The sequence below is a fragment of the Cajanus cajan genome, chromosome 10 (assembly GCF_000230855.2).
Source record: "Cajanus cajan strain Asha chromosome 10, NIPB_CcT2T_4, whole genome shotgun sequence".
NCBI lineage: Eukaryota > Viridiplantae > Streptophyta > Magnoliopsida > Fabales > Fabaceae > Cajanus > Cajanus cajan.
Genome location: NC_138526.1, coordinates 22,304,160 through 22,331,133, shown reverse-complemented (window position 1 = coordinate 22,331,133; position 26,974 = coordinate 22,304,160). Strand labels below are relative to the sequence as shown.

The window sequence follows — 26,974 nt, the reverse complement described above, 5'->3', positions numbered from 1 at the left end:
TTTTTATCCATGTCATTTTTTATTATTGTCGGGATGTGTTCCTTTGAACCAAAGCTTTTAGTGGCTCATTGATTATCTAGTCGATGTGTAGTCAAGCGTCTCCCAGCCCTGTTTAGGGACATCTCAATCTTTCCTCTGTGAGTATTCACTGTGCATTCTCCGTGTATATTTTCGGTACCATTTTAATTCCATAAGGGTCAAGAGAAAAGAAAAATGGATGTTTGTATTTTTTCAAAAGGTTGTTAGAAGGGATTTTTTTTTTCAAAAGGGGTTTTTAGAAGAATGGCTGGCCAAGGTAGGCTTTAGTGTTTATGGCTATTAAACAAGGCATATTTGTTACAAAGAAGCTATCATTGTGTTTTAGCCTTTCTGGAAAGTGGAGTAATGACTCGGGGTTGCGCTTTGTTTAGATGATCCCCTTGAGCCGCCTTTCGGTTTTCAACTCAGGTTGCCGCTTTAACGTCCTAACTTTTGCCTAGGTCACTTGAGATGTGTTTCCTAGCGGACATTTTTCTTTTGATCTTTTCTTTTGCCTAGGTTACCCAATTTTTCTTGTGGGTTGCCTAGCAGATCTTGCCCTAACTTTTGCGCAGCCCCCTTAGTGGGTTTCCTGCCGGGCCTTCATTTTTTGCAGCGCTCGTGAGGTATGGGATGTCTTTATTTTTATTAAACCCTAGTCATGTTTGAATTATTGATTGTTCCTTTATTATCCTTTCCATGCTATTATTGAGTAACATCTTTGTCGCAAATACATTTTTTTTGTTAAGGGTTGATGGATGAGGCCTAGAGTGAATATTTAAAAGGAGAAGAGAAACGAAAGAGTGCTATGGCATTTAAAACAGTACTTTCAATTTACACGTGCCCCTTTAGCAAAGTTTGAGGCCCGGGCATGCCCCGAGTTCATGATTTGTACACAGAGAGATTAACCGAGGTTGCCCCCTAGAGAGGCATGGTTGACGATTGGTTGAACTACGTTAAGAACGCATTCCCACTTGCTTGAATGTGGGTGTTTTGACTTTGGAGTGAAACCTTTATGAATTCTTGCTTTCTAAAGGGAATACTCAAGCCGCTTTTCGGTTTTCAACTTGAGTATGCATTGCTTTTTTACATATATATGTATATCCCTAACTTTTGCATAGGATGTATCCTATCGGGATTTTGATTCCTTTACCCTAATTTTTGCCTAAGACGCCCTTTACGGGTTTTCGTCCTAGCGGGTTTTTGTCATGCAATGCCCTTATTCTTCAATTGGGTTTTGTCTTGTAATTCCCTAGAAGCAAGGATTCATCCATTCTTAATCATTCCTCTTATCCCAACAGTTGTCATTTCCGCATGGGGAACTCTCGATGTTTGAATCATCAATTTGGGGGTGTTATGCCCCCCAGTCCTTCTTGCGTAATTACTGGTTTTTTAAGTGCTTCCAATTTGATGTATCGAGTTTGCACTTGATTACCAGTGATCTCATTATTCGATTAACATGCACAGGTTAGGTTTCCCTTTTTGTTCTTATTTATTATTTACCAGGAAAACATGTTATCGATATGAAGTGCAAAATAGGATGCAAAGATGATTGAGAAATTCAACAAATATCATTCATTGATTTGTTTGTTTAGAGAAACATTCTTTGTACAAGATCTTTCGGTGCACTTTGATGATGTTGTTGCAGGCTACAAAAGCTCATGCTTAAATGATATCCCTATAGACATGGTTACTCGTTCGTTGATTTGCAATTAGTCTTCGTTTCTTCTTGGATTCTCTTTTTGCTATTCCCATCAGAAGTAACCTTTAATAGGATCTTCGGGTTCCCTACTATTTTGGTGATTCCCCACTATTTTGGTGATTGCCAAAATTTTCATCTTTAATGACGAGGTTGATGAGTTAGAGAAGAAAGATGCATTTTGGAGTGATTTGATAATGAATTGGAAGTGTAAGGGTGCTTATTATCAATTTTCAAACTCCCTAAGTTCATGATTTCTCATTCATCAGCGGAGTTTTCTTTAGATTCCCAAGCTATGTTCTTTTGAAGCAAATTCTTTTTCTCTCTTTTTTTGTTTTTGTTTTTGTTTTTTTTTTGCTTCAATTTCCCTTTTTATTTTTCGTGCCTCCTTTTCGAAATTTCAAATAATCTCCTATTTGAATTGAGGAATGACATCTTTCTAGATTGGAAGAAGTTTGAGAAGATGTAGACTTTGCCTTATGTTGAAAGGATGACGAGAGTTCAAAGTCTAGTAGGCCTCCTTATTATAAGGGCACACGATTCTTGTACTTTAGAATGTACTTCTTTCTCAAAAATCTTTGCATACTATGTGTCTTCCATTTCTAATGAGTGTATATGCTAAACTAAAAGATGCATGATATTTGTTTTCTGCCTAAATTTTATCATTTTTTTTACTAAGGTTATGATGCATGATTTTTGCTATATATTTATTTTTTTTGTTGTTTTTTTTTAAATAAATTATCCTATATGATGCTTTGAGGTTTAGGTATATAGAAGGGAGTAAAATTTTTTATCATATTTTTTTTAATTAATATCTATTTGTTTATAATTCTTATCCATTTGAAATAAATAAACACAAAAAAATGCAACACACATATGCTCAAACAAATGTACACCCGCAAACAGTCACGTTTAAATCACTGGTCTGTGGTCCCTGCAAGAAAAGTGCATTGTATAGGACAATTCTGATCTCACTGGTCTTAAGGCCCCCAAGGTGCCCCCATTATAGGGACCCAGTATCTCTGTCTTCGTGACCTGACAAACTCTAAGGTCTGTCGCAGTATTTTGGGCTAGAGTAACCGGTTATCACCTTGAATGTAATTTCCGGCAAGGCTCGCAAGCTTCAAGGCCAAACTTGGGTCGGTCGTACGTCAACTACTCCCTATGTTTATTACCCTCATGCCCCCGGGTGTAGGGGGAACTTTTGTGTACAAAGGATTGTGTACAATTTTGTTCAAACAGGTGCAGAATTTAAACAAACAAATAGATATTAAAGCCAAAAAAATAAAAAAAATAAAGTAAAGGAGAAAAATATTTAAATTATAATTCTTATTTTATTAACTTCATCATTTATATGGGCCTGACCCTCTTAAAACGTCCCTAGTGGAGTCGTCATCTGTCGTAACCCAAAAATTTCCGATCTTGCGACCTATGGTTTAAACATCCTTTTGAAAATCTCATCAATTAAGGAATGTCCGGACACCAGACTAATCCTTAATTAATGGTTTTAAAAATAGGTTCATGGAGTCGCCACCAATGTTTTACTCAAAACATTGGAAAAAGAAAAGATTTTTAAAAGTCCAATAATGGCCTTGATAACCAGAATTGGGTTCGGGGGTCGGTTACGTGTAGGGAATGTATTAAGCACCCCTACAACGCCTTAAATGGGTACCTTATGATGAAGATAACATAATAAGAATTAATAGTTTAAATATTTAAGCCCCTTTATTAATGATTATTTACATGAAAATTAAATTACACGGTGAACCCTAAGATATCTACATAATTGCGTTTATTATAGCAATATATGAAATAAAAGAAGAGAAAGATCGAACGATAGAACAAGAGATTGATGAGTAATACCTCGTAGCAAACTTTATTAGATCTTCAACTATAGAGATTTTAGGTGCTTTGTGGCAACCTTTCACACTAAAATATGACTCACAAAACTCAAGAAATACAATAGGAGAGAGAGAGAGAGAGAAATTTCGAGCTCTAAGGAGTCTTGGATGAATTTTTTTTTAGGTCCATTTCCTTGTTTGCATGCCCCCGGACGAAATTGGGTGTCTACATGTGTGTGTCTGTGTGTGTGTGTCTCTCTTTGTGTGTGTCTATGTGTCTGTGCGTCTGTGCATCTCTGTGCGTGCGTATGCGTGCGCGTGCGTGTGTATGTGCGGGATATTCAATATATAGTCTCTTATTTACACGGTGTATTTTCCTACTTGTGTGTGTGGATATTCAATAGTCTCTTATTTACACGGTGTATTTGCCTACTTGGTGAAATATTACTGTGTGTAAGGGAGTCAAAATAAAATTACATAAAATAATAAAACATTGTGTTTTTTACTGATCATTTTAATTATTGTCTCTATTAATAAGTATTTGTTGTCATTAATAATTTAGATTAAGTTGCTATAAGAAAAAAAAGTAATTTAGATCAAGTAAAAAAATAACCACAATTAGTTAATTGTCAATAAATAGTTATTACTAAAGATCAAATTTGGCGTATTAGCCTTTTTTTTCTTTTTTTCTTTTTTAGTGTTGAAACCTACTTTAATATCTCCATTGCTTTTTTTTTAATCTTTGCTATTATTATATGCACCCATCGTGATGATGGTGGAAGGTGCCGTGTGTTTTTTTGAGAGCACTGATTTAAATATCACTAGATTTTCTACCAAACGATATTTTTACTTGTGAGAGTCTGGAGAGTCAATTAATTGCTATTTGTTATAAAAGAGAGAAAAAGTAGAGAGAAGAAACAAGATAATAAGAGATGGAGAAAAGAATCTGATTAGTGTATTATCTTTGGGAGAGGAGTAACCTATTTATAAGTACATGTGGTAACTGAACAATTACACAATAAAGGGAATAATACATAACAAAAATATAAATGGTAATGATTGATAATGAATATTGGCATCCACTAATTAATCCACTAATTATTATTCATAACACTCCCCCTTGGATGTCCAATATTTAGAATGTACCTCGTTAAAACCTTATTAGGAAAAACCCTGTGGGATAAAAACCTAGTGAAGGAAAAAGAGTACATCATTCATAAATATTTATTTCTCCCCCTCATGCATACAATCTTTAAGACGACGGAGTCCAATCTTGTGTATCAACTGTTCAAAAACTTTTCTTGGAAGTGACTTTGTAAAGAGATCTGCTAGGTTGTCACTTGAGCGGACTTGTTGAACATTTATATCACCATTCCTTTGAAGATCATGAGTAAAAATTTTTTTTGGTACAATATGCTTTGTTCTATCTCCCTTTATGTATCCATCTTTCAATTGTGCAATACATGCAACATTATCTTCATATATAATTATCGATGTCATTTTTCCAGAAGATAAATCACAAGTTTCCCGTATGTGTTGAATCACAGATCTTAGCCAAACACATTCACGACTTGCCTCATATAATGCTAAAATTTTAGCATGATTAGATGAAGTGGCTGATATGGTTTGTTTTACAGATCGCCATGAAATGACTGTACCACCACTTGTGAACAAATATCCTATTTGTGATTTATCATTATGAGGATCTGACAAATAACATGCGTCTGCATAACCATTTAGTTCTGGTTTGGAAACATTTGAATATAATAACCCCATATCCATTGTACCTCTAAGATAACGAAGTATTTGTTTAACTCCAATCCAATGTCTTCGTGTAGGTGAAGAACTATATCTTGCTAACAAATTAACAGCAAATGCTATATCAGGTCGTGTATAATTAGCAAGGTACATTAGTGCTCCTATAGCACTAAGATATGGTACTTCCGGACCAAGTATTTCTTCATCCTTTTCTTGGGGTCTGAATGGATCTTAGTTAACATCTAAAGATCTTACAACCATGGTAGTGCACAATGGATGTGATTTGTCCATATAAAACCTTTTAAGCACCTTTGTTATATAAGCTTCTTGATGCACAAGAATTCCATTTTCTAAGTATTCAACTTGTAGTCCTAGACAAAACTTTGTCCTTCCTAGATCCTTCATTTCAAATTCTTTCTTTAAGAAATCTATTCCTTTTGAAAACTCTTCAGGAGTTCCAATAATGTTTATGTCATCTACATAAACTACAATTATGGAAAATCCATTTTGAGATCTTTTAATAAATATACACGAACAAATTGGATCATTTTTATATCCTTCTTGTAACAAGTATTCACTTAGTTGATTATACCACATACGACCTGATTGCTTTAGCTCATATAGGGACTTATTTAATTTAATCGAATAATCTTCTCTAGAAATTGCATCTTCAGGCAAATTAAATCCTTCTGGGAGTTTCATATAAATGTCAGCATCAAGAGAGCCATATAAATATGCTGTAACTACATCCATTAGATGTAAATTAAGTTTTTCATGTACAACCAAACTAATTAAATATCGAAAAGTGTTTGCATCCACTACAAGTGAATATGTCTCTTCAAAATCAATATCGGGTCTTTGTGAAAAACTTTGAGCAACTAATCTTGCTTTGTATCTCACAATTTCACCATTTTCATTTCATTTTCGCACAAAAACCCATTTGTATCCAATTGGTTTTACACCTTTTGGTGTACGTAGTACCGGTCCAAAAACTTTTCGTTTAGCAAGTGAGTCTAATTCTGCCTCAATTGCATCTTTCCATTTTGGCCAATCATTTCTTTGTCGACAATCGTTGATGGACTTTGGTTCTTGATCCTCAATATCATTTATTTCATTTAGCGTTATATTATATGCAAATACATCATCAATATTGACATTGTTTCAATTCCATCGTATTCCATTAATGACATAATTTATTGAGATCTCTTCATTTTCAATAATTTCAGGTACCTGAGTTTCTTCTGGAACTAGAATATAAGTTATGTCAGAGGAATCTTTTTGAGTTTTTACATCCTCAATTTGGTCATTTTGCTCTTTAGCTCCCTTTTTTATTCGAGGATTCTTATCCTTGGAACCAATTGGTCTACCACGCTTCAGGTGTATTTGTGACTCGTTTGTAGTATTAAATTATCCAACAGGGACTTCGACTCTTATTGGAGCATTAGCCACTGGTACATATGACTTACTCACCCTTTTTGGATCTGTGAATACATTTGGTAATTGGTTGGCTAGATTTTGCAAATGAATTATCTTTTGAACTTCTAGTTCACATTATTTTGTACGAGGATCAAGATGAGATAGTGATAATTCATTCCAACTAATATCCTTTTCCAACTGTTTTTGTTCTCCCCCTAATGTTGGGAAAATCAACTCATTAAAATGGCAATCAGCAAACCTAGCCGTAAACAAATCGCCTATTAATGGTTCAAGATATTTTATTATAGATGGGGATTCATACCCAACATATATTCTCAACCTTCTTTGAAGAACCATTTTGGTTCTTTGAGGAGGGGAAATTGGAACATATAAAACACACCCAAAGATTCTCAAATGAGAAATATTAGGTTGCTCACCAAAAACTAACTGTAAAGGAGGGAATTTGTGATAACTTGTTGGCCTGATGCGAATTAATATTGCGGTATGTAAGATTGCATGCCCCCAAGTTGACATTGGAAGTTTTGATCTCATGAGTAATGGTCTTGCAATTAGTTTTAAACATTTGATAAATGATTCTGCAAGTCCATTTTGTGTATGAACATGTGCTACCGGATGTTCAATATCAATTCCAATGGATATACAATACTCATTAAAAGCATGAGATGTGAATTCACCAGCATTATCCAAACGAATTTTCTTAATTGGATAATCAGGAAAATGAACTCTTAATCTAATTAATTGATCTAATAATCTCGCAAACGCCTGGTTGCGAGTTGATAATAAACAAACATGTGACCATCTTGTTGATGCATCAATTAAAACCATAAAATATCTAAATGGTCCACATGGGGGGTGTATTGGTCCACAAATATCACCTTGTATTCGTTCGAAAAATAAGATAGATTCATGCCCAATTTTTGCTAGTGATGGTCTAATTATTAACTTTTCTTGGGAACAAGCGGTACATGAAAAAAATATTTGATTGAAGAATCTCCCGGCTCTTCAATAAATGTCCGCATGAATTTTCAATTATTTTTCACATCATGATAGTCCCAGGATGACCCAATCGATCATGCCAAACCTCAAATTTATTTTGATTTGTAAACTTCTGGTTTACAATAATATTTGTTTCAACTGTATTAACATACGTGCAATACAGTCCATAAGAGAAAACAGATAATTTTTCCAATACTTCCTTTTTATTCAAGTGGATTTTCGTGATATAAAAATATTCTACATTCCCTTCATTGTTTGTTTCAATATGAAATCCATTTAAACGAATATCCTTGAAACTTAATAAGTTTCTATAAGACTTAGAAGAATATAATGCATTTTTAATATGCAACTTCGTTCCTCCCGGTAACAATATATTAGCTCTTCCGGAGCCTTCAATTATATTTGTAGTACCAGATATGGTACTAACTTTGATTTCTAGCATCACTAAATTTGAAAAGAACTTATTATTCTTGAGAATTGTGTGAGTCGTTGCACTATCAACGAGACACATATCTTCAATATTGATGCTATGGTCAATATCCATTCTTCATAAAATTAAAAAAAATTGTAAATAAACAATATGATAAAAGACAAGAAGACAATAATTTATGGAAAAACAATATTTAACGATAATTTGTATATTAAAAAAAATTCATAATCCAATAACATCAAAACATAAGAAATACCCAAAATCCAATAAATAAAATATGGAGAAAAAAAAATTTATTTATGAACACTCCCATCACCAATAAGGTGATCAATTTTTCCATTTGGATCAACAAAGAAATCAACAACATCCAAGTGAGTAACATCCATATGACCATAATCTAAATCACTGTCTTCTTGAGCAAAATGTGTCTCTATCTTTTTCTTCTTATTAATTGATTCTTGGTAAAGTTCAACAAGATGCTTTGGTGTACGACAAGTACATGATTAGTGACCCTTGGCACCACAACGATAACATTTGTTTTCCTCGTGTTTGTTACCATGTCCATCCATTTCCTTCTTATTTTTCCCATTGTTTTTCCACTTCTGGTGTGAAAAATTGTTTTTTACCTCATAATCGTGACCACGACCGCCTTTACTACCACGACCACGACCATGACCACGGCCACGACCACGACCATGATTATTTCCACGGTTGTGACCATAGCCTTGACCACTAGTTTCTTTACCATGTGTTGCAACATTCACTTCTAGGAATGGAGCAGAGCCAATTGGTCGAGCCTCATGATTTTTTTAATAAAAGCTCATTATTTTGCTCAGCCAGAAGGAGGCACGAAATTAATTCAGCATATTTCTTAAACCCTTTTTCTCGATATTGCTGCTGTAGGAGCACATTCGATGCATGAAAAGTGGAGAATGTTTTTTCTAACATATCTTCATCATTAATTTTTTCTCCACACAATTTCAATTTAGAAGTAATTCTAAATATTGCAGAATTATATTCACTTACATATTTAAAATCTTGTAACCGTAAATGCATCCAATCATAACGAGCTTTTGGGAGAATCACAGTTTTTTTGGTGATCATATCTTTCTTTTAAATTATTCCAAAGAACAAGTGGGTCTTTTATGGTAAGATATTCAGCTTTTAACCCTTCATGAAGGTGATGACGAAGAAAAATCATAGCTTTAGCCTTATCTTGGTTAGATGCTTTGTTTTCTTCTTTAATAGAGTCTCCAAGACCCATTGCATCTAAATGTATTTTAGCATCTAATATCCAAGATAAATAATTCTTTTTCCCGTAATGTCAAGAGCAACAAATTCGAGTTTCACAATATTTGACATGTTCAATACTATCATAAAAGAGAGACAAAATTAGGAAAAAAAATAATAATAATAAAGGAATCATAAATAGCCATAAATTTATAAATTAATACTGCTTTAATTATGGAAATCAAATTGTCTCTAATTTAATATATATTATCGCACAAAATAAATAGAATATATAGTATATATATATATATTGATATGACATAAAAAAAATTATTACAGAATATTTAAATTGATAACATGAGCAAAAAATATGTGTCATAATAATATTATTATTAGGCAGAATAAATATATTCATCATTCCATATATATTAGGAAAAATAAATGTATTCATCAATAAATATATGTATATTCATCAATAAAACATAGATTTTTCTCACTTCTGGTGAAAAAATAAATTAATAAAATAATAGAGTTTGAACATTCTTCTTTGATAATGTCTTCTAGACATTTCAAAAATGTATGAAGAATTTCTTTATTTCATAGTGTCTTCGGGACTACTATAATGTCTTCAGGACTACTTTGATTCATAATAATGTAAATAATATAAATATTTGATAAAGTTCTTATTATGAAAGATGAATAACTAACCTTAAAATATTTTTCTTGAAAAATATGACCTTCTATCTTGAAAAAATCTTCACAGCTTTCTCTTCTAATTGCAAGACCAATAGATAAAAGACTATCGTGCTGATAACGTGTTATAAAAGAGAGAAAAAGTAGAGAGAAGAAACAAGATAATAAGAGATGGAGAAAAGAATCTGAGTAGTGTATTATCTTAATTTGGGAGAGGAGTAACCTATTTATAAGTACATGTAGTAACTGAACAATTACACAATAAAATGAATAATACATAACAGAAATATAAATGGTAATGATTGATAATGAATATTGGCATCCACTAATTAAGCCACTAATTATTATTCGTAACACTATTATATATTTTAATAATTTTGTAATACTATTCATTATGTCAAATGTCGATATTATTAAATAGTTCACCAAACAGATTTATGAAATATTCAAGTCTTTACAAAAGTTATGAAAATCTAATACAACAAAGAATGTATAATACAGAAACGATATAAAAGTAAATTCTTTGATGAATTTAAAGAGAAAATTTTCTGATAGATAAATTTTAAAAAGAAAATTGATTATTTGTAAATAAAAAGTGATCTATAATGACAATAATTTATACTTTTTATTTTTTTAATATTTGTTTATAATGTTAAAAAGTTTCTTTTATGTAAAAAAAATATCTTAATTTAAACTAGTAAAATTGCAATTAATTATTAAATTGCATAATTTTATATATTTAAATATATATTTTTCATGTATCAATCTTGTATACTTTTAATATAAATTGGATCAACCTATCAAATACACAAGGTATCATATAGAGGTATTGTACTATCCGTACCGCCATGCCGAGTTCGAGCTCGGCATCGCTGCGTGGAATGACCTCGAAACACGCATTTGGAGACCTCGGTCTAAACGAGATCCGCAATCCAACCAGATCATAACTGATCTCAGGAGATCTCGGTCCAGACGAGATCCGCTATCTAATTAGATCATAATTGATCTCAGGCCCAAGGCCCAACGCAACCCTAATTCACACTAAGGTACGTGCATTATTTATACGAGACCCATACTCATACAAATCCTAACTTTAGCATCGGAGTCTCTTTTGCAGGTACCACCCCCATCTTGGAACACCAACGTACCAGCGAAGGAGGCTCACCAATCTTACTCGGCGGATCACCTCTACAACAGATCTCCGGTAAGAACAGGTATTATATTTTAGGACAAACATTAAGTTTTTTTTTTGTCCTAAACGAAATGAAAAAATAATGTCCAAAAAATTATTTAAATATTACTTATGACCTCATAAATAAATTAAACACAGTTTTAAAAAAATTTCTAGACATGTGTTCATAGAAAATTATGAGTTATCCTTAAAGATTACTATACAATAAAAAAATGAATCAATAATATAGTGACATATCATAAAGAAACTCATGATAGATTGATGTAAATTCACGATTTGATTTTAAGATTTCAATGATTTAAGATAAATCACGATTTAAAAAATAGATAGAAAATTAAAAAAATAGAAATAAAGGAAAAAAGGAAAAAGGTTAAAGATATATAACTCTTATTTATGATTTTATGTTAACATTTAAGGAAGTTCACAATAAGAAAGTATATAAAATAATTCAATAATATATCATATTTTTCTTTAAATTTAATATTATCAATTTATTTTCTTAAAATTATGAAGAAATCTTTTGTTCACTAGTAAAATATTAAACCAATTATCAATTAATTGTTAATTTATTTTCTCTCATATATTTTTTTTTATATAATTTAATTATATAATTTTTATTTTTATATATGTAGACTAAATGATATATTTTTTTTTTATGCCCTTTATATATTGAAATCTTGAGTGATTGTCTCATGAGCCCGTGCTAAGAGCATCCAAATGATGACAACCTGAAGTCTAAAACAAAGGTAGACACTGAGTTTGTGCTATTTACAAGCCCAGAAATGGATCCAACAACAAGGAAAATATTTTGTTGGAACCTGTTTCGTCCTAAAAAAATTGAAAGAATCGGTCGTATACATGAATAAACAAATTAACCATTTAGCTAAGTTTGAAAAATCTCAAACTAGTTTATCTACTCGTTCAATTCCATTCTACACTACAACAAATGTTACATATATTGACATACAAAAAGTGTCACTATAAGTACAATATATGTAGGTATATGTCTATTTGACATATAATTACACACAATTTTAGTGTTAATTTTGAATGAAATTACATATTTTGTATGTCACTATAGTCTATATTCACACCTTTTAATAATATGCCAACATATATTGTAGTTATTAATTATGTGGATAAAAATAATTTTTAGTGACAGTGTAGTATTACTATAAAGTGTGTGTCATGACAATTTTATTGTAGTGTTACCGGTAGATTTTTAAACTTTTTTTTTTTAATAGACCACATGTATGAGAAACAATTTGGTTTGATCCAAGTAGAATTATTATAACCAGATTTTATTCTCAAATATTTTAACACAATTAAATACTCGCGGCACGAAAAGTATTCCAGCCGTGTTTATGATAGAACAAAATTAAAATTTTAATTCGTCGTGTCTTACAAATTCAATTTCTAAGATTCAAAACTATATTTTGTTTACTCGCCAAACGTAGAATATGATTGAATTTATGTTTTTATAAATTAAATAAAGGTAGGACTAACAAATATCATTAAAGACATTAGACATTCTAACAATATTTACATTTCTAGGTCTAATAATCATTTACCATGAATTCATTAAGGAGAAAAGGATACAAATGTGGGGGAATTAGATCAAAACCAAAGAAAAAATTAAACAAAATGGAAAAAGGGCAAATCATTAGGATGACAAAAAAAAAAATAGTTCCCAGCAAAATTTAGGGAGACAACCCCACCCAAATAAAAGACTCTTTATATGACAAATCAAAAGAAGTTAACCTATCAACACAAACATTCCCTTCCTAGAAAATACATGAAGCATAAAACTATATTTTAAAAATAATGGTTAAAGCATGACACCAACTATTTCGTAGATCCAAGTAACAATATTTTCATTAGATAATGCCAAAATCACCAATCAAGAATCACATTAAAGTCAAAAGTTGCCCATTCAGAATTGTATGCTACAAAAATTGCCATCATATATAGTTGCAATGAGTTTTGCATGAAGCATAGTCCAAATACCCACATAGAAGGAGAAACCACCAATGAAGGCACCTTGATTATCACAAAAGATGCCCCTACTAGCCGAATGACTAGGATGACTAAGAAATACATCATCAATATTAGATTTCATAGATCCTAATGACGGAGGATGCTAATCAACTTGAATAATGCAACTATCCTTAAGTATCCTAATAGAACAACCTATGTTACATAAGATGATTCTATCTGACCAATCCCTAGAGAAACCTCGAGAAGTTGAACTTGAGATAGAAGAAGAAATTACCAAAGAAATGACATGATGAGAGATAGGAATTACTCTACTCCAAAAATGAAGACTATTATGATAAAATCATTAGTACAAAAATGACTTTTAAAATCGGGGTTTTAAAATCGGTCATAAGGCAGCCGATTTTAAAAGTGACGCGGTGACAATTTTGTAAATAATGGCATTACTTTTAAAATCGGTTACCTTATGACCGATTTTAAAAGTCTCTGATGCTACTTTTAAAATCGGCTCTTCAATAGCCGATTTTAAAAGTGCTACTTTTAAAATCGGTCATAAGGTAGCCGATTTTAAAAGTGACGCGGTGACAATTTTGTAAATAATGGCATTACTTTTAAAATCGGCTACCTTATGACCGATTTTAAAAGTAGCACTTTTAAAATCGGCTATTGAAGAGCCGATTTTAAAAGTAGCATCAGAGACTTAATCTACACTCTACAGTCATTCTCCCTTCCCCTCCATTCTCTCATCTTTGGCTCCATATATTCTTTAGATTAAGTCTACGAATATATTCTTCTCTTTACTCCGTTGAGCTCTCATCTAAAGTGTCCAACTTCATATATTCTTCTTGGAAGGTAACATTCTCTTCTCATGTATGTTATTTCGTTGTTGCTGGGCGACTTTTGAAACTGGAACGGCGGGCCGTACTGCAAGCAGAACGGGCTGTTCCGATTGCAGAGTGGGCCATTCCGCTTGGAGAACGGGCCGTTCTGGGGCCGTTCCAGACTAAATAATATATTTTATAATAAGTAAAAAATATAAAATATTCTTTTTAGTGATGAAAATATTATTTACTCTTTATTTTTTTTTACTCGCACATTAAAAAGAATAGAAAAAAGTCATCTCGCTAGATACATTCTCATATAAAATAATATATATGGTTTAGGATGCATAATAATTTGTAAGTTACTTTGATTACATATATGGTTGACATTTACCAACTCTTATCATTTGTATGTAATTTGATCTATTAAAAAGATATGAATTGTCTGGTATTTTATTAATTTACAGGTTTTGTTCAGGGATCTTGCTAAAATAAGTCAAATATTTTAAAAAAAATTAACCACTTTTAACATCGGTCATGGCATGACCAATGTTAAAAGTCTAACTTTTTACATCGGTCATTCTTGACCGATTTTAAAAGTGAGACTTTTAACATCGGTCAACGATCGATGTTAAAAGTCTCACTTTTAAAAATCGGCTCTTTTAAAATCAGTCAGAGAATCAATTTTAAAAGTAAAAAATGACCGATTTTAAAAGTGTTTTTTTCACTAGTGAACCAAACTACCCAAATAATATGCACTAAGGTAGCGAAAACGTCATTCACCTAGTTACTCCATTGCCACTGGAGGACCTTGAAGAGACTCTTAGGATAGGAAAGATCCAAATGAATATGGAAAATGCCTTGCAACCAAGACTAGGTAATAAGAGTAAAAGGGCACTAGAGAAAAAGATGCACTAAAGATTGAGCATCAGCACCACAAAGACTACACATAGAAACCACTGTGATGTCGTTCTGACAAAGGCTTTCATCAGTAGGTGTCTTTCGATGTAGTAGCCTCCAAAAAATAATGATCAAAATGGGGGGATCACACCATACCAAATGATATCAGACCAAGCAAATGAATGTCCCTTCTACGTACAAAAGGAATAATCCTCATTGAACATGAGCACACCATGAATAGCAAGAGCCCAAATCGGCCTTTCTTGAGGAAAAAGTATTCAAACCTCTAACAGTTGTTGAAGACCAGGAATAAGCTACAATAAGAAAGATGCGATACACCAAGAATCATTTGCTATCATATCACTAACCTTTGTTTGTAAAGCATAACAATGAGCCTCCTTAAGACCAAAGTGATTCGCAATAGATACCTTCATGCACCAAGTATCAACCCATAAATTCACATGTTTAACATCACCAATCACCCAACCTGTATGTTAATGGATAGTTTACAAGGACATTTGATAGAAGGTCAAACAAAAGATGATTTAAAATACTCCAAAGGTTGACCATTTTTGAGAAATCTAGCATGCATGAAAGCCACCCATTCTTGTGGACCATACAAAAAAGTCCTGTCGGAACCCGAAAAATTGCAATCTTGCCCACAGATGATTTTAACTTCCATTTTGAAAATCTCATCAGTTAGGGAATACCTAGAAACTAGACTAATCTCTAATTAATGGTTTTAGAAAAAGAGTTTGAAGGAGTTGTCACCGATATTTTACTCAAAATATCAGAAAAAGAAAATTTTTTTAAAATTACCAAAATGGCCCTCATAGCCAAAATTGGGTTTGGGGGTCGATTACATGTAGGAAAGGTATTAGGCACCCTACAATGCCCTATATTGATACCTTATGATGAAATTAGCGCGATAGAGAGTAAAATTTCAAATATTTAGTCCTCTTTATTAATGATTATTTACACGCTTAATCTTAAAATTACATGATCGAACCTAAGACGTCTACATGGTTGCTTTTATTTATGACAATGTTTATGATAGAAATAATAGGTGATAGAGAAGGAAATTGATTGGAATACCTCTTGAACGAGCTTTTATAAAGTATGCTTCTAATATGGTTGGCTTGAGGTGCTTTTTGACTGCCTTACATACTACAATTTATCTCGCAAATCTCAAGAAATACAAAGAGGCGAAGAAAGAGAATAATTCGAACTATCTGGGGCTCTGGTAGGCAATTTTTTTGGCCTAGAGCACTGTACACGAGTCTTGTATTTATAGATGTCAAATTTAACTAGAACAGGCCGTTCTAATCATCAAAATAGGGCATTCTGGATTAGCCTGTTATGAGTAATTTTTGAATTGGGAACGACCCATTCTAAAATCAAAATGGTCCATTTTGGATTTGAAGTTAATTCAAAACAACCTGGGTCAAAACTACCTATTTCGGATTGGGAATGCCCCATTTTGACCTAGGGTTCTTGGCCATTTTAGAAGCTTGGAACGACCTGTTCTAGATTAGGAACGGCCTGTTCCGAGCTCCTAATTCATCTTTTTGTGTTTTTGGGCCTTCTGATGTCATCCTGGTCCATTCTAATGCCATACTCGGGCCTTTGGGAATTCCTTTATCTCGTACTAGAGGTCCATTTCCTTGTTTGTATGTCCTAGAAAAAATTAGGTGTCTACAAGTCAATGCAAGCTTATTAAGAGTAGCAACCTCATTAAATGCCAAGACAGAATGAAGACCCAGGCCAACCTGCTTGAGAGGCGCATAGACCTTATTCCAGTCAATAGTGATGTACTTATAAGTATACGAATCCCCTAACCAAATAAAAATTCTAATCACAGTGTCCATATTTTTAACCTCCTTTTTAGGCCAGGTATAAACATGGAAACAATTAACAAACTACCATGAATGATGGAACTAACCATTTGTACTCGCCCCATGATCGACAACAAAGAACCCTTTCATGAAGCCAACTTCATTTTTAGTTTATCAATCAAACCTTGCAAATATCGAGCCCGAGGCTAATCCTTAAAGATAGGAACCTAGATAATTGTAAGGTATTGTACCTATAGCAAACCCAAGAGACTGACATAGAGCATTGAATCATGACCTTGGCAAAACATTGCCAAAAAAGATGCATTTGACCGTACTAGTGAGTTGACCACAAGCTTCACTATACATTTTAAAAAGCTCTCACAGATGCTTAACATTCCTAGACATCCCTCTACAAAAAATCATGATATCATCTGCATATAAAACATCAGTGCATGTAACAAAATTACTAAGACCAACCATAAGGATGAGAAGTTTATGTTTCATGAGGCTAAAAACCCCCTACTAAGCACATCTTCCACAAGACTTAATAGAAGAGGTGACAGTGGGTCCCCTTGTCTAACACCCCTATTATGACACCCTCTACCCCACATACCATAACACAAATAACAAAAATTGAATAGCAATTTTTTTTATAATTAAAATATCAAACATGTTTAAATAGAGGGTACCACATCCATAACTTAAACAGTAGCTTAATTAGCGAAAATTACAAAGAAATAAAATAAGGTCTTACTAAATAATTTAATAAAAACATTTTAATCTAATCCTATCTACGCCCCGATGTTACATGTCCTATCAGAGCAAATCCCAACATAGAAGCCTAAGCTTTATCACCAACATCCTCAGCCTCATACTGATAATTACATGTAAGACAGTCAAGGAAAAACAACACGAGAAAAGGGAGTGAGAAACATCTCACTCTGGCTCACAGTGTAGGAATATACACCAGATAGCCAAACACAAACAAAACATATATAACATAGATAAATTAATAATAATATCACATTTCAATCATCCAAGACATATAAATTTTTCATATAACATTGAAATGCATATGTATGGACACGGACTACATTTTATCATGCATGTGGTGCCAGTAACATATCACATGGCATATTGCCGCTAGCAATACACGAAGAGTAGTCTAGGAGTACATGCCGAGTTACACCCTCTGCGCACTCTCACTAGAAGGACATACTACCAGAGTCTCGTCGGGATAGCTAAGCCGCGCAAGATACATCCCATGCACTCAATTGGCGAGACTAGGACTTACAAACCGAGCTATCCCCAAGGACTAATCCCTTCTGTGCACTCTCACTAGAAGGACATACTGCCAGAGTTTCGTCGGGATAGCTAAGCCGCGAAAGATACATCCCATGCACACAATTGGCAAGACTGGGACTTACAAACTAAGCTATCCCCAAGGACTAATCCCCAAAGCTTTTACATTAGGGGGCTTTCTCTGGCGGTGTATTCCATATCGTACCCTTAAAAACATTTATGCATATGATGCATGTCAATCAAGACTCCATGCTTTTATCATATCATATTTTCATGTCTTATTCCCATATCAAATTATCATGTCTCATTCCCATATCACATTATCATGTCTCATTATCATCATGTCATCAACACATCACATCATCACATCTCATCATCACATTTCATCATCATATTCACATCATCACATTCACATTATCACATTATCACATCATATTCAACACTTTCACAAAGCACTTTAATTCATATCTGATGGAAGAGCATGGGCTAAAGGCCCAACCACTAGAGCTATGGCCAGGAGATTACTTGAAGACTTGACTGCTTCAGAGCTTAGTGGGCCCAATGGGCTTGGTGGGCCTAGGGTGTTTCTCACTTGGACTTTGATCGATTAAACACCATGTTTTATTGCATTACTTAGTATAGGAAGTTACTTTGATTTTTGGTCTTGTATTTTGACCATAGTTTAGGGTTGTTGTGCTTGGGCTTATTTTTGGGCTTCTTAAGCTTTGGGCTTTTGATACCCAATATTAGGCTCATTCTTCTTCTTATATTTTTTCTTATTCATTGTATTCATTAGACCAATGTATTTCGGTCATTAGATTAGGATTATATGAAGAATACATTAATGGGAGAATTAGGTTTCATTTATGTATCATTTAGAAGTAATTTGAGATGAATTTGAGTCACATGGATGGCATGTAGTAGTTCCGGCCATGTGAGCTCAAATTCACTTCAAATCACTCCTAAATGACACCTAAATGAAGGTAGCAATCCGGTTTAAGCATGTGAGTGGCCAAAGTTTGAATTTCAAATTCAAAATTTGAAATTCAAACTTGGCGCCAACTATGCCTACTTGGTTGCCGCCAAGCTTGACCTAATTTTCCTCCTATAATTGTATCTCTTCCCTCCTTGTAAAAACACTTTTGAATATATGAGAATTTCTGAACATTACCTTCAGCTAATTCCCTCAAGAGTCACCGAAATATCCAAGAGAGAAAACCTAAGAGAATGCCTTCAAAAACCTTAGGAAAACCTAGTTTCCTTCACTTTGAAGTGTGAAATCCCTTGAGTTCTTGAGCTTGGATGCTTCCTTCTTCCATTTCAGCAAGTGTTCTTCATCTTCACGAGTTCTTCAAGTGTGTTTCCATCTCCATTGAAGAAGATCCGAGCCTAGGAGGAGTTTAGGAAGAGTTTGAGTTTCACTCCTTCTACTCACCTATCAAAACTCATCTATTTGCAAAATTAAATACATATTCATACATCTCATACAACAAGGAATACAACAGAACAATCAGAATGTAAAACAGAAAATATTAAAAATATGCCTATTTCTCATAGGGTTCTTGTCGCAACCCGAAAATTTCCGATCTTGCGACCTATGATTTAGACATTCTTTTTAAAAGTCTCATTAATTAAGGAATGCCCGAACACCAGACTAATCCTTAATTAATGGTTTTGAAAATAGGTTCATGGAGTCGCCACCAATATTTTACTCAAAATATTGGAAAAAGAAAAGGTTTTTAAAGATCCAATAATGGTCTTGATAACCAAAATTGGGTTCGGGAGTCGATTACGTGTAGGGAAGGTATTAAGCACCCCTACAACGCCCTAAATCGGTACCCTATGATGAAGATAACGTAATAAGAATTAATAGATTAAATATTAAATCCCCTTTAATAATGTTTATTTACATACTTAAAATATAAATTAAGTAATTTCTCTAAAATATCTACATTATGACGTTTATTATAATAAAAAGGAAATAAAAAATGAGGAATAAAAAGAAGAAAAGAAGATTGAATGAAATACCTCTTGAACAAGCTTTATTGAATCTTCAAATATGGAAAAGGTGCTTTGTGGCGACCTTTCACACTACAGTATGCCTCACAAATCTCAAGAAATACAATAGGAGGGAGAAAGAATATAGAAATGCGACACAAATCTCAAAAAAATATAATAGAAGGGAGAGAGATCGAGAATTTTCGTGCTCAAAGGAGTCTTATTCGAAATTTCTCTGGCCGCCCTGAGAACTGTGCCCGAGGCTTCAATTTATAGGCATCAGATGTGGTCCGGAACGGCCCGTTCTGGATTCGGAACGGCCCGTTCCGGATCCGAACGTTACATGTAAATCTTAACCCCAGAACGGCCCGTTCTGATTTCAGAACGGCCCGTTCCGGTTTTGGAACGGCCCGTTCCGGGCCACTGAAAAAGGTTTCGTTTTGGCCCTCTGATATCCTATCTTTTGTTTGTATGCCCCCCGGACGAAATTTAAATAAGCAAACATATATCAAAGCCAAACAAAGAAAACAAACAAGGTAAAGGGGAAAAATATTTAAATTATAATTCTTATTTTATTAACTTCATCACTTATTTGGGCCTGACCCTCTTAAAACGTCCCCAGTGGAGTCGCCATCTGTCGCAACCCGAAAATTTCCGATCTTGCGACCTATGATTTAGACATCCTTTTTAAAAGTCTCATTAATTAAGGAATGCCCGAACACCAGACTAATCCTTAATTAATGGTTTTGAAAATAGGTTCATGGAGTCGCCACCAATATTTTACTCAAAATATTGGAAAAAGAAAAGGTTTTTAAAGATCCAATAATGGTCTTGATAACCAAAATTGGGTTCGGGAGTCGATTACGTGTAGGGAAGGTATTAAGCACCCCTACAACTCCCTAAATCGGTACCCTATGATGAAGATAACGTAATAAGAATTAATAGATTAAATATTAAATCCCCTTTAATAATGTTTATTTACATACTTAAAATATAAATTAAGTAATTTCTCTAAAATATCTACATTATGACGTTTATTATAATAAAAAGGAAATAAAAAATGAGGAATAAAAAGAAGAAAAGAAGATTGAATGAAATACCTCTTGAACAAGCTTTATTGAATCTTCAAATATGGAAAAGGTGCTTTGTGGCGACCTTTCACACTACAGTATGCCTCACAAATCTCAAGAAATACAATAGGAGGGAGAAAGAATATAGAAATGCGACACAAATCTCAAAAAAATATAATAGAAGGGAGAGAGATCGAGAATTTTCGTGCTCAAAGGAGTCTTATTCGAAATTTCTCTGGCCGCCCTGAGAACTGTGCCCGAGGCTTCAATTTATAGGCATCAGATGTGGTCCGGAACGGCCCGTTCTGGATTCGGAACGGCCCGTTCCGGATCCGAACGTTACATGTAAATCTTAACCCCAGGACGGTCCGTTCTGAAACCAGAACGGCCCGTTCCGGGGAACCAGAATGGCCCGTTCTGATTTCAGAACGGCCCGTTCCGGTTTTGGAACGGCCCGTTCCGGGCCACTGAAAAAGGTTTCGTTTTGGCCCTCTGATATCCTATCTTTTGTTTGTATGCCCCCCGGACGAAATTGGGTGTCTACAGCTGCCCCTCTTTACTTGTCCTTTGGAATAGCTGTGTTGCTTTTCCAAAGGCAAGTAAAGACGTAGACATTTCGTCCGGGTCTTCATCTCGTCTCTTTGGTACTTCTGCATTGTTTCTCTTGTGATAATGTGTTCCTTTATTTGTTGCTTGTTGAAGAGGGAGTATATTATGAGCTCAGCCTCTCCAGGCTGGACTGATATTTAGGGCTTCAACCGGCCCATTGATGGAAGCTCGACGGCAATTCTGATTTTGACTTCGAGAAAATTGGCGGTACCCTCGTTGTCATTCACTAATTTGAGAGGCTCGACGGCGGCTCTCAACCAAGTTGTGCTGATTTTTAAGGCTTCAACGGACCTATGGTGGGAGCTCGACGGCGGTCCCGACTTTGACTTCGAGGAACTCGGCGGTACCCTCGTGGTCGTAGTATTTTCGTAGCTCAGCTTCTCTCACGGCTTTGTCGTATACCGAATTAGGAGATGGCTACAGTCTCTCCAGACCTTTCCCTCACGGCTTTGTCGTATACCGGATTGGGATGCGAGTACAGTCTCTCCAGACCTTTCCCTCACGGCTTTGTCGTATACCGGATTGGGATTTGAGTACAGTCTCTCCAGACCTTTCCCTCACGGCTTTGTCGTATACCGGATTGGGATGCGAGTACAGTCTCTCCAGACCTTTCCCTTACGGCTTTGTCATATACCAGATTGGGATGCGAGTACAGTCTCTCCAGACCTTTCCCTCACGGCTTTGTCGTATACCGGATTGGGATGCGAGTACAGTCTCTCCAGACCTTTCCCTCACGGCTTTGTCGTATACCGGATTGGGATTGCGAGTACAGTCTCTCCAGACCTTTCCCTTACGGCTTTGTCGTATACCGGATTGGGATGCGAGTACAGTCTCTCCAGACCTTTGTTGTATTTTGAGGAAACTGTCGGTGCCCTCATTGGTTTGCTTGAATTGTGGTAGATATTGTCCCAAGGATGTTGGGCAAGAGGTGTGTTGTGATGCCTCTAATTTAGGCTGCTTTTGTCTTTTGTTCAGATGCTGTCAATTGGAATTTGTGCTTGGCTTTTCTTGTTGGGATGCAGAAATGTTAAATGCTTATTTATGCAAGACTTATTTATTTATTTATTTGAATAATCCTCCATGGATAAAGAAAGCTTTCTAAGTGTGTGAAATGTTTTTGGATGCATGCAATGCATGTTGATTTTAGTTTTTAGAAGGTGGCTTCCCCTTTCTCCTTCTCACGAATAAATTACTTTGCTTGATGCACAACATTTAGTTGTATTGGCCGTTTGATGTGTTGAACCGTCTTGGGGCTCTCTCTTTTCTTCTTTTTGTTTAGACACCCTAACTTTTGCCTAGGATGTATCCTAGCGGGTTATTTTTGCTCTTTTTTTTTTTTTCACCCTAATTTTTGCCTAGGACGCCCTTTGCGGGTTTTCATCCCAGCGGGTCATTTTTATTTATTTATTTTTTTTTTTGGACGTTCAAATTTTGACAACTATCAACAATATATGTCATTAGGATGGGACAAGACAGAAAGGAAAAACGGATGCTTTAGAATGGATATGTGGTTGAGGTAAGTCAGTGTTTAAGTTTTTAAACAAACATTCCTTTGGATAATTATTATAATCATTCTTCTAATTGTCTTGGACTACATATCTGAGTCTGGGGCAGAGTCTTCAAAAGTTTTGGCCTTTTACAGGAGTATTCAAGCCACCTTTCGGTTTTCGACTTGAAAAGTCGTCACTTGCTATTTTTAATCTTTTTAGATCCCTAATTTTTGCCTAGGACATATCCTAGCGGGAACTTTTGATCTTTTTTTTTTTTTTTTTTTTTTGCGTAGGACGCCCTTTGCGGTTTTTCATCCCAGTGGTATTTTGCAAGTGACTTTTTCGCTTTGACAAAACCTCCTACCGTCTGCATTTGGGAGGACTAGTGCCTTTGGTGATTAGCCCCGTCCGTACACCAAGGAGAAAGATGTTGCCCTGGCCTACAGGTGTTGAGAGTTCTTTCATGGACCGAGATTTGTGCTTCCTCTGTCAACCAAATTGAGTCGATGTTTTTGTAAGATTCTTCTTGTGCAATAAGAATCTCATGATTTTGCATTTTATCATTTTCTTATCCTTTTATGCTTCGAGGAAGTGATCTCCATAGACTCAGATGATGTGTCGTAGATGTTCAAAGCTTTGATTAATTTTATTATCTTTAGTCATGTCTATTTTTATTTTTTTTTGGTATTTGGGCACTATGATCGTTTTAGACTTTAGTGATAAAAGGGAAAAGGGAATGAAACAGAGATTTGTAGGAATGACATATCTTATTGATAAATGTAAAAATTTATACAAGCCCTTATTTTGAACTCATGACCATGGGCGAAGGTCATGAGTTTTGAGCATGAATTTAGATTTAGTTATTTATTTTATATTTTTTTGAAAAAAAGAGAGTCCCCCTACTCTAGTAATTTCTCAATCTTATACTCCAAGGTCATTCCTCGTCATGCTTGTGCAGTGGGTGCTTGTCGATGTTAGGTGTGTTGGTGTCAAATTTCAACCACCCAGCGTCTATAAGTCCTTGCACGCGGAATTGCAGGGCCTTGCATCGCTCCACGGAGTGCCCCGGAGAGTTAGAGTGATAGTCACACCTTTCCTCAGGTTTGTACCACGGCGGGTAAGGAGGGTCCATCTTCTTCGCTGGAGGAAGTCGGACTATCATTGAAGCCTCTAGGAGTTGGGGTAGTAGCTCTGTGTATGTGACGGGGATTTTGTCTACTACCCTGTCGTCTCTAGGCTTTGCCTGTGGTGTGACTTGACTTTTTGGAGTAAAGATGACGGCGTGGACCCCTTCTTCCCTCTTCTTTTCATAGATCTTCCTAGGGTCATAACTCGTCGGAGCCTTCCCTATCTTCCCGCTTTTTAAGCCTTGCTCAACCCTTTCACCTATAGTGACTATGTCAGCAAAAAGGGTCGACGTGTTCCCTATCATCTTGTCATAATAGGGTCCACTTAAAGAGTTGATGAACATTGTCACCATCTCCTTGTCAGATAATGAAGGCTCTATTTGCGCAGCCAATTCTCTCCATCTCTGTGCATAGGTTTTGAAGGACTCATTGCCCTTCTTGCTCAAGCTTTGTAAATCAGACCTATCGGGAATTAGGTCGATGTTATACTTGTATCGACGAAGAAAAGCATCGGCTAACTGTTTCCATGTTTGGATCCTCCCTCCATCCAGCTGAATGTACCAGTTGAGAGCGACATCTGAAAGGCTTTCCTGAAAACAATGTATCAGGAGCTTTTCATTGTCCACGTAGGCTGCCATCTTCCTACAGTACATTGTTAGATGTCCTTTTGGACAACTGGCTCCAGTGTACTTTTGGAAGTCAGGGATTTTGAACTTGGCGGGGAATTGGATGTCTTGCACCAAGCACATGTCTGCAGCCCCTTGAACATCAAAACTGTGGCCTTCCACAACTCTTAGTCTTTCTTCCAAGGCGTTCAGATGATCTTTAGAAGCGTTACCAACATTGCTAGTACTATTGTCGTGCTGTAATTTGTTCATGGCCTCAAGCATTCTAGCCATTTGTTCCTTGAGCTGTCCGAGCTCCTCGTTGAGGGCACGATTTCTCTCCGCTAGGTCTTCCATAGCTTTTATCTTTTGAGCTCGTGTGAGTACGGAATGTTGAAAAGCCACCTTTAAGGGATAAGATAATTTCCTATTAAGCTTATTTAAATGATAATGCATGAAGGAGGTTTCTCAACGAAGACTTGGTAGCCACTCCTTTGAACATGAGATCAAAGTGTCCCTTTTCGTAATTTTTTACGATGTAACAAAGGTCACACTGATTGGAGTTCACCAGTCTTTGTGAGAAATCTCCTTGTGATCATAGGAATGTATGTAATATGCATGTCCCTCCTCTTTACTCTCTTTTTTATATTTTTTATTATTATTATTTTTTTATTTTGGAAAATGCATGATGCCCCCTTTTTTTTTTAATAATAAAAGGGATGTATGATTCTCACATATTTTATTTTCACACTAGGTTTTCTCTCGCATGATAATGCATTTTTATTATTATTTTTTTTTATTTTGTGTTTTTCTTTACCTTAGGGGAACTATAAAAATAAATGAATGATTTGAATAAACAAAATGAAACAAACATGTGTTCATAGAATCCACAAGCAGTCACGTATAAATCCATGGTATGTGGTCCCTGTTAAGAAAAGTGCATTGTATAGGGCGGTTCTAATCATCCTCACTTTGGTCTTAAGGTCCCCAAGGTGCCCCCATTATAGGGACCCAGTATCTCTGTCACCGTCACCTGGAAAACTCTAAGGTCTGTCGCAGTATTTCAGGCTAGAGTAACCGGTTATCACCTTGAGTGTGATTTCCGACAAGGCTCGCACGCTCCGAGGCCAAACTTGGGCCGGTCGTACGTCAACCACTCCCTATGTTTAATACCCTCATGCCCCCGGGTGTAGGGGGAACTGTTGTGTGTATAGGTTTGTGTACAATTTTATTTCAAACAAGTGCGAAATTTAAATAAGCAAACATATATCAAAGCCAAACAAAGAAAACAAACAAGGTAAAGGGGAAAAATATTTAAATTATAATTCTTATTTTATTAACTTCATCACTTATTTGGGCCTGACCCTCTTAAAACGTCCCCAGTGGAGTCGCCATCTGTCGCAACCCGAAAATTTCCGATCTTGCGACCTATGATTTAGACATCCTTTTTAAAAGTCTCATTAATTAAGGAATGCCCGAACACCAGACTAATCCTTAATTAATGGTTTTGAAAATAGGTTCATGGAGTCGCCACCAATATTTTACTCAAAATATTGGAAAAAGAAAAGGTTTTTAAAGATCCAATAATGGTCTTGATAACCAAAATTGGGTTCGGGAGTCGATTACGTGTAGGGAAGGTATTAAGCACCCCTACAACTCCCTAAATCGGTACCCTATGATGAAGATAACGTAATAAGAATTAATAGATTAAATATTAAATCCCCTTTAATAATGTTTATTTACATACTTAAAATATAAATTAAGTAATTTCTCTAAAATATCTACATTATGACGTTTATTATAATAAAAAGGAAATAAAAAATGAGGAATAAAAAGAAGAAAAGAAGATTGAATGAAATACCTCTTGAACAAGCTTTATTGAATCTTCAAATATGGAAAAGGTGCTTTGTGGCGACCTTTCACACTAC

At 35.0% G+C, this 26,974-nt stretch overlaps 1 protein-coding gene across 1 annotated transcript; it reads right to left on the bottom strand.

Annotated features, from left to right (window-relative positions):
* Positions 1-24,248: 24,248 nt before the first annotated feature.
* Positions 24,249-25,403, bottom strand: LOC145952373 (uncharacterized). The gene has a single exon (XM_083064726.1). It carries the CDS (start codon positions 25,401-25,403, stop codon positions 24,249-24,251), a length of 1,155 nt encoding a protein of 384 aa, XP_082920852.1.
* Between the last annotated feature and the right edge of the window lie 1,571 nt (positions 25,404-26,974).